General features: G+C 38.5%; 1 protein-coding gene across 2 annotated transcripts; it reads left to right on the top strand.

Annotated features, from left to right (window-relative positions):
* The first annotated feature begins 2,132 nt into the window (after positions 1 to 2,132).
* On the top strand, positions 2,133 to 13,058 carry LOC306855297 (intraflagellar transport protein 52 homolog). 2 transcript variants are annotated; one of them, XM_079393875.1, is made up of 14 exons: positions 2,133 to 2,546; positions 2,751 to 3,033; positions 3,205 to 3,292; positions 3,376 to 3,505; positions 3,972 to 4,047; positions 4,135 to 4,206; positions 4,347 to 4,473; positions 4,553 to 4,636; positions 5,590 to 5,658; positions 8,214 to 8,368; positions 8,590 to 8,677; positions 11,747 to 11,855; positions 11,966 to 12,111; positions 12,610 to 13,058. In XM_079393875.1, the coding sequence occupies exons 2-14, from the start codon at positions 2,921 to 2,923 to the stop codon at positions 12,652 to 12,654; spliced, it is 1,302 nt and encodes a 433-aa protein (XP_079250001.1). In that variant the 5' UTR covers positions 2,133 to 2,546; positions 2,751 to 2,920; the 3' UTR covers positions 12,655 to 13,058. The 2 variants fall into 2 exon arrangements, with proteins under 2 accessions (XP_079250001.1, XP_079250002.1); XM_079393876.1 differs by having other exon boundaries at positions 2,487 to 2,546; positions 3,122 to 3,292.
* Positions 13,059 to 14,414: the final 1,356 nt, after the last annotated feature.

Raw genomic sequence — 14,414 nt, 5'->3', positions numbered from 1 at the left:
GTTTCAAGGCATGTGATTGGCTGCTCATTACTGATGTCACACTTTCATGTGCACGCGCTCCATTAACTCACAGAGAAAGTTGATGATCAGCTTCATGGTACTACCAACAAAGCCGGATTGGACTGGTTTGGTTTTGTCATCTCAAAACTAATCCTGTAACCCTGAGTTTGTTCAGCCACCATCATGGTACAGGCCCCCGGTTCGTCCGTCCATTCTGTGAGGAGGACTCCAGCGGTTGACCAGCAATTGTTTTGCTGCTGTGAGAGCAGCTCACAGTAAAGATCTTTGTTGGACGGACAAGGTGAAGTCCCAAAATTAATTCATGAAAAAATGGCGCGCAGTCAAAACATATCTCAGTACCCAACAAATATGATAGGTCCTGTGAGAGCTGAGTCCAAAAAGTTGAGAGAGAGGGGGGCACTCCCCCCAAAAAGATGCAAAAACGTGCCTAAAACTGCTTTGGTGTTACTGATAATCTTAATTAAACTCCTACATTTGGGTTCAGTAATATTCGTGCCAGTCTCTCTCTCCGTGTGTGTGAGAGAGAATGTTTACTGATTAAAGAATTAATTAATAATTAATCGATACTAAATTCATACACTGTACCTGCCAAAAACATTTATTGGATCTAATGCTCAAGCCTACAGTAAGAAGCCTGTAATCTAGGGGAGGATGATTTTGGCAGGTGTTGCTTAATACTCCCCTGTCCAGTGTCAGCTTTGCATGATCAGAGACACAAGAATCTTGTGCTGGTGAAACATCTTGGACTAAAGATGATATTTACTAAGCATTGTAACCCTAATCTGCTCAACATGCAATATTACTTATGTAAAATATAACTTACTAAATAAGCTTTTCTAAACATTAACATTATGAATGTCTGTAAAGTTGCTTTGAAACTGTTGTATATAAATTAAATTGACTTGATTCCACATTATTGGGGTTGTCTTCAAAACACACACACACACACACACACACACACACACACACAACTGCCACATAAAAAGGCAATTAAAGTGATTCTGGTTTTGATTCTGATCTGCTTTAATAGGAAGGCTATAAATAGGGTATAGGTGGAAGAAACTCATCCTCAGACAGCTGTAGGCTGTATCACTGTGTAGGCTACTTGGCAGATGTGTTTGTTTGATTCAATCCATGTTTAATCGACCCATGGATCCAGACCTATACAAACAAATCACAACTTACAAAACCTCAGGAACGTACCTTGATATTCTAACAAAGACTGGAAAAAAACAAACAAAAAAACACTTTCAGAAAGAGAGCAAGCAAGTTTGAAATTGAAGGTAAGATGAATGTGATAGTAGCTCATTCTGGGGTTGTGTGAACTGTTATATTATTGTCATTGTTAATATCATGGCACTGTGCTCATCCACCCTCACCCCCTGAAAGAAGAAGAAGAAGAAGAGTCCTTGTCTGTCCAAGCTGGAATGAGCCCAGACACTATTTACAATTTATCAGATTTCAATTTCATTATCAATTATAAATAGGCCTACTATGTAGTAGCACATAAACAAATAAATAAATTTATTTGAAAAAAGAATAAACTAATAATTAAACAAATATAAAATTCTAACATCCTAGTTATCACGACAGGGTCATTCCTGTTATTCGGTGCCTTTTGGCCATCATAAAATGTAGAAAATCAAGCTCTTTTTAAAAAAGATGTTTGTGTAATCATGAGAGGGTCACTGCAAATTTAATACTTAAATATTTTTCAAAATTGAAATTTATATAAGTGTTGTATTATCATGAAATATGGTGGTTCAAGATGGTGAATTGTTCTACAAACGATACAAAGGAACTCCAAAAGAAATGAAAGCAAATGTAGTTTGTGGAGGAGAACAAGTGCAGATTGCCTCCTAACCCCTCGGTATCCAGTAGGCTATCTTCCACCCATGCCCAAATTATTTGCTCTATTATGATTTGACAAAACACTTCCTAACATGTTGGCATTATAAACAATCTAGTACGTGCAAGAAAATAATATTTAATATAAAGCCACAAGCAACATTTCTGGAAGATTTTCTGTTTCTGGTGGTAAATAAAAATTAATACAGCAGCCAAAAGCCTCCGTAGGAGGAAGCATCTACAACACATTCATAGATCAAGTCACGTGCACAAATAAAAGTGTGTGTGCGTGTGTGTGTTGAATCTCTGTCTCTGATCAATTAATTTACTCATTATCTGTGCAATTTAATACCAGTACGAATATAATAGAAGAAAACATATATGCATGACACATATTTAGTTTCCCTGAAATAACTTATATTCTTCATATCACTTGCATGACTGGGTTTCTAAAAAGTGCGAGCTCGAAGCTTCCTCTGTAAAACAGGGACATCTCCAGTCACGGACAGGACAACAAACACCCAAACACCGGGACGTCTGGTCCTCCTCCAGGGATGTGTCTCATCTTTTCACTAGAGACCTGTTCCCGACAGAGTTGCTATGGAGGAAGCGCCCCTGGTTACGCTTGTGTTGTTTACAAATACCCACAATGCATCGCTCACGGCCGTCACAACATTGTGAGTTCAGCGGCAACTTTTATTCCTTTTTCGCTTTTAGAAGCATTTACATTTTATATACTGTAACATTATAACCTTCAAGTTAGATCGGCTCCGTTAACAGGGTTGATCAGTTGTGTAGCGAGTGTTATTAGCATTAGCTTGCTAGCTTAGCCGCTCGTAACGGTGACAGGCGGATATTTACAGTTTGTGTATATTTTGCAGTTGTCGCTCTGCTGTCGTTTAACGTCAGGATTGAGGCGATAATGTATTGAAATTCTCAATACACCATCAGCCTGTGTGGCAGAAGAAAACAGCGACGAAAGAATCGTGGTTTGTAAGTTATATTAGAGACAGTAATCTTGTAAATAGTGTATCCTGAGACATATGCCAACATGGAGCAACGAAATATCCTTATTTTCAACGCATCCAAACGAGAGCTCTTCACCTCCAGCTCTGGATACAAGTCCATGCAGAAGAAATTAAGAGCACAGTGGAAGATTCAAAGGTGTAACCTCATACATGTTTACAGATGTGATTCACTACATTACTGGACATCTATAGCACAGAATCTGAATATGATGTTTCATTTACAGACATGCTAAAATAGCCATTAGAAATGAGTCATATAATAAATAAGCAGAACACTGCGCATTACTGAACTATACATGTTCTTCAGCATCAAAGAGGAGCTCACCCTGGAGAAACTGCAAGGAGTCAAGTTATGGGTCACTGCAGGCCCTCGAGAGAAGTTCACCGCTGCTGAGGTCAGAATCTGCAGCACATATATAGATGAGTACAGCTCGTAGAAGGTCAGCTCATCGATTGCTGTATATTTGCTGTCCTTCAGTTGGAGGTTCTCAAGCAGTATCTGGACAGCGGTGGAGGTCTTCTTGTGATGCTCGGAGAAGGAGGAGAAATGAAATATGACACTAATATCAACTTCCTCCTGGAAGAGTTTGGCGTTATGGTTAACAATGGTGAGTGTATATCGTTTTCAATGTCATCTACACATCAATTTAATCACGTTAATTCGGATACTGTTTATTGCTGATGTTATATATATATATATGTATATTAAAACTTTAGTTTGTTTTAAAATACAAACCATTTAAAAAAAACAATTTCTTTATTTAATGACTCAAAAATGTCAGAGGTTGTCAAACATATTTCAAACATATTTTTCAAGGTATGCTGTATTTAGTATCTTGTCATGAATATCATAGTATTTTGCTATTAACATTATTTAAACCCAACTGCTTGGTAAAATAGCTGCTATTCTTTAATATGTTGTCAGGATGCCTCCACCACCTTGGCATTATTTATTTTGTGCCTCACATAAACCAGAAACTTGAATTTAGACATTTACAATGTGCTCATCCTGGAAGAGGTGAGTGCAAGTTTATGTTTCTGAAATTTAACTCTTTTTTTCTAATGGATTTCCAGATGCAGTAATAAGGAACGTCTATTATAAATATTTCCATCCCAAAGAAGCACTAGTGTCCAATGGCGTTCTGAACAGGTTTGTGTCTCCCATTTCTCTGTGGATTTGTGTAGAGATTACAGTAACTACAGAATTGAAATGATTGTTATCTCTGTTATATTTCAGAGAGATCAGTCGAGCCGCTGGTAAAGTGGTGACTGGGGTGATTGATGAAGAGAATACAGGGAACCGTTCACAGTAAGCTTCAGCTGAGTGTTCTGTTCATGTTGTTGTTGTTAACATTAACAATATTTGAGGTGTAACCATGCTGAGATGGAGTGATTTTATAAAGTTCCACATAAGAAAGCGTAATGAGTTCTTATTTGATGATTAAACAGGGCACTTACATTCGTATACCCTTACGGGGCCACATTAAATGTGATGAAGCCTGCGGTGGCTGTCCTGTCCACCGGCTCTGTGTGCTTTCCCCTCAACAGGCCCGTTCTGGCCTTCCATCAGCCTAAGGTGTGTACAGTTTATCTTATTTGTGTTTAACTCATTCTGCTTTCTTCTGTGCTCTGACTGTGTCTCTGTTTGTATCAAGAACGCTGGCAAGTTGGCCGTTCTGGGCTCATGTCACATGTTCAGTGACCAGTACCTGGACAAGGAGGAGAATAGTAAAATAATGGTAAGGTATCCAGTTGCTATTGCAAAACGTCAAAGGGTTAGAGGTTTGTTCAAAGTGTAATCAGGAGTTGATTAGTACTGCTATCTGAATCAAATTAGTACTTTGAGCTATCCCTCAAACTTTCACCCATAGCTTGTCCTGATGGATTTGATCAGGGGTGATTTCTCAAATAATGTGGCTTAAAGGATAAAATAAAACATTTTTGTCATTGTTTATTAACTGTCAAGTGGTTCCAAACCTGTATGAGTGTCTTTCTTCTGATTTTTCCGTCAGTTGCCAAAAGTCAGAGCCAGTCTGCAGATTTTGGGCAGTTGAAGTTGACAGATTTCACAGAAAATTGTATAGTGATGAAGGCACAGACTCTGACTTTATAGCTTCAGACTTTGATTCTGAAGGAGATCAAATATTTTAAGCCGAGTGTTTAATGGATAGTGGTTGTTTAGATTTTAAAAGTTGTGTTCTGTATTCAAGCCTTTAGATGGAAATGTGCAAACTTTAGATCTGCAGAAGTAGAGTATGTATTTGTTTTATTATTTTTTGATGGTATTATATGTAGTATTATGTTGTGTGACGTCATATTAAAACCGTTGCAGTTTCCATGTAAATGTTACGTGCTCAAAGGCTGATAATACATGGGGCAACTTTTTGAGCAATTTTGCCGGACAACTTTTTTTGAGCAACGTTGCTTGGGCACTTCCTAATTGAGAATGGGTAACAAATTTCTGTTTGGATGTTTTAGATCAGTCGTGGGCTCTGTGTCTTTCCAGGCTTTCATTGCTGGAGAAGTTGCCCCGTGTATCATCAGCCAAAGTCTAGTGTGACCACGGCTTTAGGATTGTGGTATTGAGTTTTGCAGGAGCAAGCATCACTCACATTTCCTTCACAAATGTAAAACCTTATTTATTCTTTCACAATTTAATGTATTTTAATACAATATAACGTCTACGTTCCAGGATGTTGTTTTCCAGTGGCTTACAACAGATAGCATTCCTCTCAACCAGATAGATGCAGAGGACCCAGAGGTGAGCGCTTACACTAGTCACCTGCTTAACCTATGTTGCCTTCACGTGCTGTCGCAAATTTTGTATTTCACGCTGATAAAGTCATGTTGCATTCAAGTGCTTTGTTGTCGGAATCGGAAAGATAAAAATGTAGCATCCCATTGGTTGACAACCATATAAATATCCACCGTGCTAGATTCTGTAATTTCAGTGAAATACATGCTTATTTCACTGTTTAGAAAACATACTTCAAATGTTCATATATATATATATATATATATATATATATATATACAGTACCCTCCAGAAGTATTGGAACAGTAAGGCCAATTCCTTTATTTTTGCTGTAGACTGTAAACATTTGGGTTTTACATCAAAAGATGAATATGAGATGAGAGATTAACATTTCAGCTTTTATTTACAGGTATTTTCATCTGGATCTGATACACAACTTAGAAGATAGCACCTTTTGTTTGAACCCACCCATTTTTCATGTTACCAAAAGTATTGGAACATGTGACTTACAGGTGTGTTTTGTTGCCCTGGTGTGTCCTATTAGTTGATTATTCAAACAATAAATAGCACTGAATGTCTGCATTCAGTTTCAGATCCGTGCAGACTGCATTTATAGTTAGTTAGACATTTAACCAACATGAAAACCAGAGAGGTGTCTATGGGTGAAAATCGAGCAATTGTGAAGCTGAGAGAAGATGAAAAATCAATCAAACCATTGCACAAACACTGGCAATAGCAATTACAACCATTTAGAATCTCCTGAGGAAGAAAGAAACCACTGGTGTACTACGTAACACCTCAAACGGGTAGATCAAGGAAAACATCTGCAGTTGATGACAGAAACATTGTGACAGCTGTAAAGAAAGAACCTAAAACAACTGTTAGTGACATCAGCAACAACCTCCAGAGGGCAGGAGTGAAGGTATCACAATCTACTGTTCTCAGAAGACTTCATGAACAAAAGTACAGAGGCTACACCAGAAGATGCAAACCACTCATTAGCAAGAAGAATAGGAGACGAGCCTCAACAATTCTGGGACAAGGTTTTATGGACCAAAGTGATGGAAAGGCTAAAGTTTGGAGAAAGAAAGGATCTGCTCATGATCCCAAACATACAAGCTCATCTGAAACACAGTGTACACAGGTGTACATTATAGTACACATTACACAAGTAATGTAATGGCTTGGGCTTTCATCGCTTCTTCTGGGACAGGCTCATTAATCTTCATTAATGATGTAACACATGATGGCAGCAGCTAAATTAACTCAGAAGTCTACAGAAATATTCTGTCTGGCAATTTAGAGAAAGATGCAACCAAACTGATTGGGAGATCCTTCATCATGCAGCAAGATAATGACCCAAAACATAGTCCCAAAACAACAAAGGAGCTCATCAGGGGCAAGAAGTGGAAGGTTTAGTCAATCTCCACACTTAAACCCTGTAGAGTATGCATTTTACCTGGTAAAGAAGAGACTGAAGAGGCTGCGGTGAAAGCCTGGAAAAGCATCACAAAAGAAGAATGCAAAAGTTTGGTGATGTCAATGGGTCACAGGCTTGATGCAGTTAATGAAAGCAAAGGATTTGCTACTAAATATTAAGTCTTTTTCACTTTAATCTGTTAATTCTATCTGTTCCAATACTTTTGGTAACATGAAAAATGGGTGGGTTCAAACAAAAGGTGCTATCTTCTGAGTTGTGTATCAGATCCAGATGAAAATACCTGTAAATAAAAGCTGAAATGTTAATCTCTCATCTCATATTCATCTTTTGATGTCAAAATGTTTTCAGTCTACAGCAAAAATAAAGGAATAGGCCTTACTGTTCCAATACTTCTGGAGGGCACTGTATATGCACTACTTTATTGACAAGACAAAGTGATGTAGTTGTTGTGGAAAAACAAATAAAGAACAGCTTTGACATCAGCAGCTATTGTCCATGTTTAAAGTTTATGGCTCATCTAACTCGGAAAATGGTATCAAATTATCTCAGAGTTTCCCAGTAGTGAATATGACTTGAGAGACTGTTCATGTCCAATGTCTGATTAGGAAACTCATATTTTACACTACCATTCAAACGTTTTTAAAATGTTTTAAAAGAATTATCTTATGGTCACCAAGGCTGCATTTATTTACAGTAAAAACTGTAATGTCGTGAAGTATTATTAAAATTTCAGATACATTTTATCTACTGTAATAAATATTAAAATGTCATTTAATCCTGTGATCAAAGCTGAATTTTCAGCATCATTGCTCCAGTCTCCAGACATGATTCTTCAGAAATGCAGATTTGATGAATCTCAAGAATCATTTCTGATTATTATCGTCATTTTTGAAACATTTTTCAGGATTCTTTGATTACAAAGAACAGAATTTATATGAAATGTCTTTACTGTTACTTTTGATCAATATAATGCATCCTTGCTGAATAAAAGTACTGATTTATTTTAATATCTTCCTGATCGCAAACATTTGAAGGGCCTTGACTGGGAGCACAGGTCATGCTTCAGGGCTGTGAAGTGACACTGTTTTTCACTGTGTAAACTGGCTTCATTTTTTCCCAGATCACAGACTACACCATGCTGCCGGACACAGGGAGTCTGTCCGACCATCTGAGAGTGTGTCTGCAGGAAGGAGACGAGAACCCGCGAGATTTCACATCTCTGTTTGACATGTCTTTGCTGAAGCTGCACACAAACACTCTTCCCTCTGTCCTGGAGTAAGAGCTGCCTTCAGTTAACATTTCTTAAGGAGGCTTTCATGTTGTGCTCTTACCGAAGTCGTACATTCAGTGTGAACGTTAAAACTATTCTTGTGTGCTTTAAAACTACAAGAATTGGTAAATAAGAACTACCACTGTCACACAAAGACGCGAGTCGTGTATTTGGCCAATCAGACAAGCACTGAAGCAATAACTGCTGTCATGTCTGTATTTTTTAGTGCTTACAAGCAGCTGAATGTCAAACATGAACCTCTCCAGCTGATCACACCACAGTTTGAAACACCTCTGCCTCCGCTGCAGCCTGCCGTGAGTCTGTTTCCAAACGCACATTAGCATAGAGTTTATTCGTTACCGTAGGACAAAAAAGAAAAAATGTAACCAAACCAAACTTTGTCCATCTCTGTTGCAACTTTTTTATTCTGCTGATGCAACCAAGGCTGCATGGGTGGAGAAATGCAATTCTGACCAATTATATCATAGCTTACTTTTTATAATCCAATGAAATGGAGCGCTGCAGTGATGGTGTATTTTTGTAGACCAACCCAGAAGTCAGCATCACCCTGATTCCCTCGACAAAAACCCAATATAATTTTTGGTAACACTTTCTGTGAAGTCTGTGTTTATAATACATTATAAGCGTATTCTTTAGGCATTATAATGAATGCATAATGCATTATAAAATACCTTATAATGTGTTAAATCTCATGAATAATCATAACAACAGTTATAATACATTATAGTACTTACGTATTTGTGGTTATAATTTTTAAGATTATGATTATAACACACAATGAACACCATATTAAATATGCTTTATAATATACTTTATAATGGGCTATATCATTGTTTATTTAAGATCTGCACAATACCTTACTACATCTCTTGAGTGCAATGTTTATATATATATCAAACTAATTGTGTTAGTTGACTTAGGTAGGGTAGGAAGAATGTTCACATATACTTGCAAAGTATCCTATACTCATTATGTCTGTTGAGGAACCATCAAAATAAAGCGTTAGCATACAGTATATTCAGCAGACACACTACTAATACTCTCATGACTGCTAGTTAACATGAGGCTGCAGAGTTACTTATCAACAGCTGTCTAAACGGTGCCATCAACATAATCAAACTGATATTATAAAAAATAAATTCAAAGCAAATGTCATTACACATTCATCTGATCTGATATCTGATCTTATGGCTGTTTGAGAGAAAAAAAAAAATATATATATATATTGGTATTATTATTACGTATAAGTGGTCTTTGTCTGCTTTAAGTAAAGTAACATGAGTAACGTGGAAAGATATAAGACTTATAACACATAACTATGAGAAATATAATCCATTGTAACTTAAGTGGATGCAATGTGTTCACTGTGTTATAAATCATCATACTCTTAAACGCTATAACCACAAATAAGTAAATATTATAAAACATTAAAACTGTTCTTTATAATATGTTGTATCATCTCATGAATATTCATAAGTTATTTATAGTGCATTATGAATTAATTTTAATGCCTTAAGAATACCTTTATAATGTATTATAACTACAGGCTTCACAGAAAGTGTTACCTAATTTTTCCACTGGCTCTTGGTTTATCGCAGAAAGCTTTGTGCCTAATAATCTTCACAAACAAGCACAACTTTTATGAATTTTGAAGCCTAAAGGCAGAAGTAAATAGCTAATTGTGCACTATAAATAAAATACATCATGGCCATGACTTCTACCATTAAGGTTCCAACAAATCTTTCAGTCGTCATAAAAAAAAAAAAAAAATCCCTGAAAATTCGAGTTAGAATAGATTTCAAGAGTGCGATAATAAACACAAGACTGTGAAAGCGATTAGTGAGTAAATGAGTTTACCGGTTCAACCTCTGTAGTCCCATTTAGACACTTGTTAGCAAAAGGACAAGTACAATCTTTAAAAATATTATAAGGGGGCATTGCTTTTATCTTACAGGCTGTAGAATAAAATGTGAAAATATCTTGAGCTTGTGGTAAAAACCTACCTTATTTCAGACATTAAACCAAAAACCCACTTCAGTGGCCGGTGGTGTAAAAGGCTGTAGTAAGTGTTGCAAGTTAATTTTTTCAATGAGAATGGTCATAACAGTTGGGAAAGCTGTAAACTAAAATTCCCTCTTTTGACAAATAAAAGGTGTACTTTAAAAACATCCTGTATGTTTCAGAACTCAAAATTTTGGCGTTACTCTAAAAACAGTTTATATTGAAGGCAGTCTGCCAAAACAACAGCTTGTGGCGTGTTCTACTCTATGATGTAATAGTGTGGCTAAGCACCGCCTCCACAGATGATGATTAACGCCTACTTCTACATCACTGCCTGTTTAGCCCCACCCACCGATTTACATCACTGCCTGTTTAGCCCCGCCCACCGGTTCCACATCACTGCCTGTTCAGACCCGCCCACCGATTTACATCACTGCCTGTTTAGCCCCGCCCACTGATTCTACATCGCTGCCTGTTTAGCCCCGCCCACCGATTCCACATCGCTGCCTGTTTAGCCCCGCCCACTGATTCTACATCGCTGCCTGTTTAGCCCCGCCCACCGATTCCACATCGCTGCCTGTTTAGCCCCGCCCACTGATTCTACATCGCTGCCTGTTTAGCCCCGCCCACCGATTCTACATCGCTGCCTGTTCAGCCCCGCCCACTGATTCTACATCGCTGCCTGTTCAGCCCCGCCCACCGATTCACAAATGTGTAAATAACAAGAGTGGTGAACGCACAGGTCTACACAGAAACCTAAAGATGCTCAGAAGACAAGACGTGCAGTGCCAAGCTGTGGAATAACAGTGTTTGCGTTGACTTCTGATTCCAACGTTAGGAAAAAGTGGATGAACTTTATTTTTAATGAAGTGTCACTGTTTTATCGTGGGTTCGTTTACGTTCTGATGAGGGGGGTCAAAAACAGGACAGAAAATAGCCTATTACTTCTAAATTGTGATGTTGTTTGATGTAAAAATCTTGATAACATTATAAGAGGACCTCAGAGAACAATACAAAAAAAACAGGCAGTTCCTGACCCCTTTAAAATGTAGATTGGTCTAATTTGAATCCTAAAAATAAGACTCAGTAACCCCTTGGCTAACTGCTAGCTGGTCAGACTAGTTCTCAGGACGCAGTCTTAACATAGTGGCTAAGTTTATGCAACTGGGTCCAGTGTGACGATGCTAACATCTGACATCATCCCTGCAGTTCTCTATGATGGATCAAATCATTATTATTGCCTTGATTTTCCTGCATTATTCCATGCTAAATGTACTACATAGTTCACAACTAGTATGTTGTCTTGTTTATGGGTCTGTGTGTAGATGATCTGTTTCACCAAGGCTTTGTTTTGTGTTCAGGTCTTTCAGCCGGCATTTAGGGACCTTCCGCCACCCATGCTTGACCTTTTTGACCTTGATGAGACCTTTTCTTCTGAGAAAGTGAGGCTGGCTCAGCTCTCAAATAAATGTGAGTCTCTGCCATTTGTTCAAATGCTCAGAAAGACTTCTAATACTGTCATTGTGTCTAGTTTGAGTAGTTGCTTATTGATTAGTAATGGATGTCTCATCTTCTGTAAGGTACCGATGATGATCTGGAGTTTTATGTACGTAAATGTGGAGACATCTTAGGAGTGACAGGGAAGTTAGACAAGGACAAAAGAGACGCCAAGCACATACTGGAACACGTCTTCTTCCAGGTGGTGGAGTTTAAGAAAATCAATCAAGTAAGTTGAACATGCGGAAACATTTCTATTTGACCATTTATTTAGTCGTTAACTGTGAAATCATTGTGTGGATCATCATTTGTGCACCACAGGTATCAAACCTGTATGGTTTTCTTTTTCCATGAAACAAGAAAAGGAAATATTTGGCAAAAAGCTGCACTTTTCCACACAATGAAAGTACCAGGCTCAGAAGAGGACCCAAAAACTTTTAAACCCTTCACAACATTAAACTTACATCAAAAGACTAAAGAGAATAAAGAATGAAAGCTGCTTTTATGATACTTGTGTATAATGTTGCCTTGTTTGTATTTATACTGCCAAGCTCTAAAAGCAACCATCACTTGAAATCATTTCCTTTATTGAAAAGAGCATCTTAATCATTCTGCCTAAAATCTCTTTTTGTGTTTGACGGAGGACAGAAATCAATGTGGTTTGAATAACTGATCACTTTTGGCTGAATTATTACTCTAAAACTGCTACTTCTCCCCTTTCCTCCAGGAGCACGATATTGACACCACAGAAGCAAGGTTCAACATGTATTGAAGCAGACAGGCCATGGGTCTCTGGAGTTCTGCAGCGAGGACTTGTTTTTGAGATCTGTGTGAATATGTACAGTATAGACACTCAAACTGCAAACGAACCACATGTGCTTTACATCCAGTGCAAGAAAAGCCAGGTGTGGTTTATCAGAACTTTCTTCATTATGAACTTTCTCAGGCATATGGTTTAAAGAATCCACTACATTTCTTGTAACAAGGAGTTGTCGTTTTTTTCCAACAAATATGAGCTTTGTTTTCTCATGTCGGAGCATTTGTATACATACACGTTGGGATCCAAATCCCAAATCTGATCAATAGCAGAGATTGATATTCAGGATTATACACTGCTTTACAATTTTTACAGGAGGGGAAAAAAAATGTGGCATTAAATGAAAAAGTGACAGTCTCATTTGTTTCACTTATGCAGGACCTCCAGAAAGTATAGTATACACTAAATATCCGCTACATCCACTCAGTTTTATTCTCAGGTTGATGTGAGCCAGTCAGCTGAACGTAAATGCCAGGGGACTCTTGAGCAGGGATGTTCAAAGCTGTTCCTGGAGGGCCGCTGTCCTGTTGAATTCAGCTCAAACCCAGCTGATTAAGATAATGGTCTTCAGGCTCACTAGAAACTTCCAGGCAAGTGTGTTTGTTGGAGCTAAAATCTGCAGGACATTGGCCCTCATGGAGCAGGACTGGACACTCCAGAGGCCCAGGACAACAGCAGCAGACAGGCATGGATTCATTTAGAAAATAACAATATAGAAGCATTTTCACTTGCAGTCTCAGTTATATGGACCCTTTATTGCCGCTGTATTCTACAGCCTAAATTTCCACAGTGGGCGAAACATCTGAAACATGTTATTGATCGTGCAAGCTCACACGGAGACATTCATTTGAGTAGATTCTTTGTAACATTAATGAAGGCAAGTCACTTTATTTTTCATTAAATACATTTATATAAACATGGGTAGCGTTCTAGTAAGAATCACAGTAAGAAGCCTGCAAAATAAAAACACATATTAGAACAAACCAAGCTTTTCCAAGATTAGCATCAGTGCACATACATACCTAAAACATGGTGTCTATCAAATGGCCAAGTTAGATGAGCTCTGTTCCTCTCTGAGATCTTGGATTGCAGATCCCTGCCGGACCATCTCCTTCCACGAGCGCTGAAGCTCCTCTGAAGTGTTTGGGTGAGGTGACCTCCCTGACGACACCAGAGAGCCCTCAGGAGCGGCCGACAGGTTTATAGGACTCCATGTGGACTCCAAACATGACTTTGGGCTCTCAACTATGGCCTTCACAAAGGACACTTCCCATGACGGGTGAGTGGTGGTCAAATCGACGCAGGACAGGTCCAGCGAGCTGGCCAGGACAGGTTTCTGAAACCTGACTTTCTCGTAGGGTGTGGAGGACTTGCCTTCCACTGGACTGCCCAGAGCTGTGCTCAAGCTGCTGCCTGGAGAGAGGACGTTCTTGTTGAGGGCAACTAAAGGTGATAAAAGGCTTGTGGAGTAGTTCAGACATGCTGCAACAGCAGGGTTGGGCTCGGGATACTCCAGCACAATGCCTTTGTTTGGTCTGAGGAAGCCATCGGCTGAAAGCGCTGATAAAGACAGACTCTGATCCGTACAAAAGCCCCGGTCAAAGTCAGACAGTGACGGGCCCTCATAGCTCCTGGTCAGCTCTAGAAAATCAGCAGTGATTAGAATTTACCATAGAAAAGGGTTTTGTTAGATTTAATTTAGAAGGTAAAATGAA

Source organism: Barbus barbus (assembly GCF_936440315.1).
Source record: "Barbus barbus genome assembly, chromosome: 35".
Lineage (NCBI taxonomy): Eukaryota > Metazoa > Chordata > Actinopteri > Cypriniformes > Cyprinidae > Barbus > Barbus barbus.
Note: the sequence above shows the minus strand (reverse complement) of the source record. Positions and strands in the feature narration are given on the sequence as shown.

Coding starts and splice junctions, on each gene's coding strand:
- LOC306855297 (XM_079393875.1), top strand. CDS start 2,921: ATGGAGCAACGAAATATCCTTATTTTCAACGCATCCAAACGAGAGCTC. Junction 3,293..3,375: donor AGAAGTTCACCGCTGCTGAG/GTCAGAATCTGC, acceptor GCTGTCCTTCAG/TTGGAGGTTCTCAAGCAGTA. Junction 4,048..4,134: donor TCCAATGGCGTTCTGAACAG/GTTTGTGTCTCC, acceptor GTTATATTTCAG/AGAGATCAGTCGAGCCGCTG.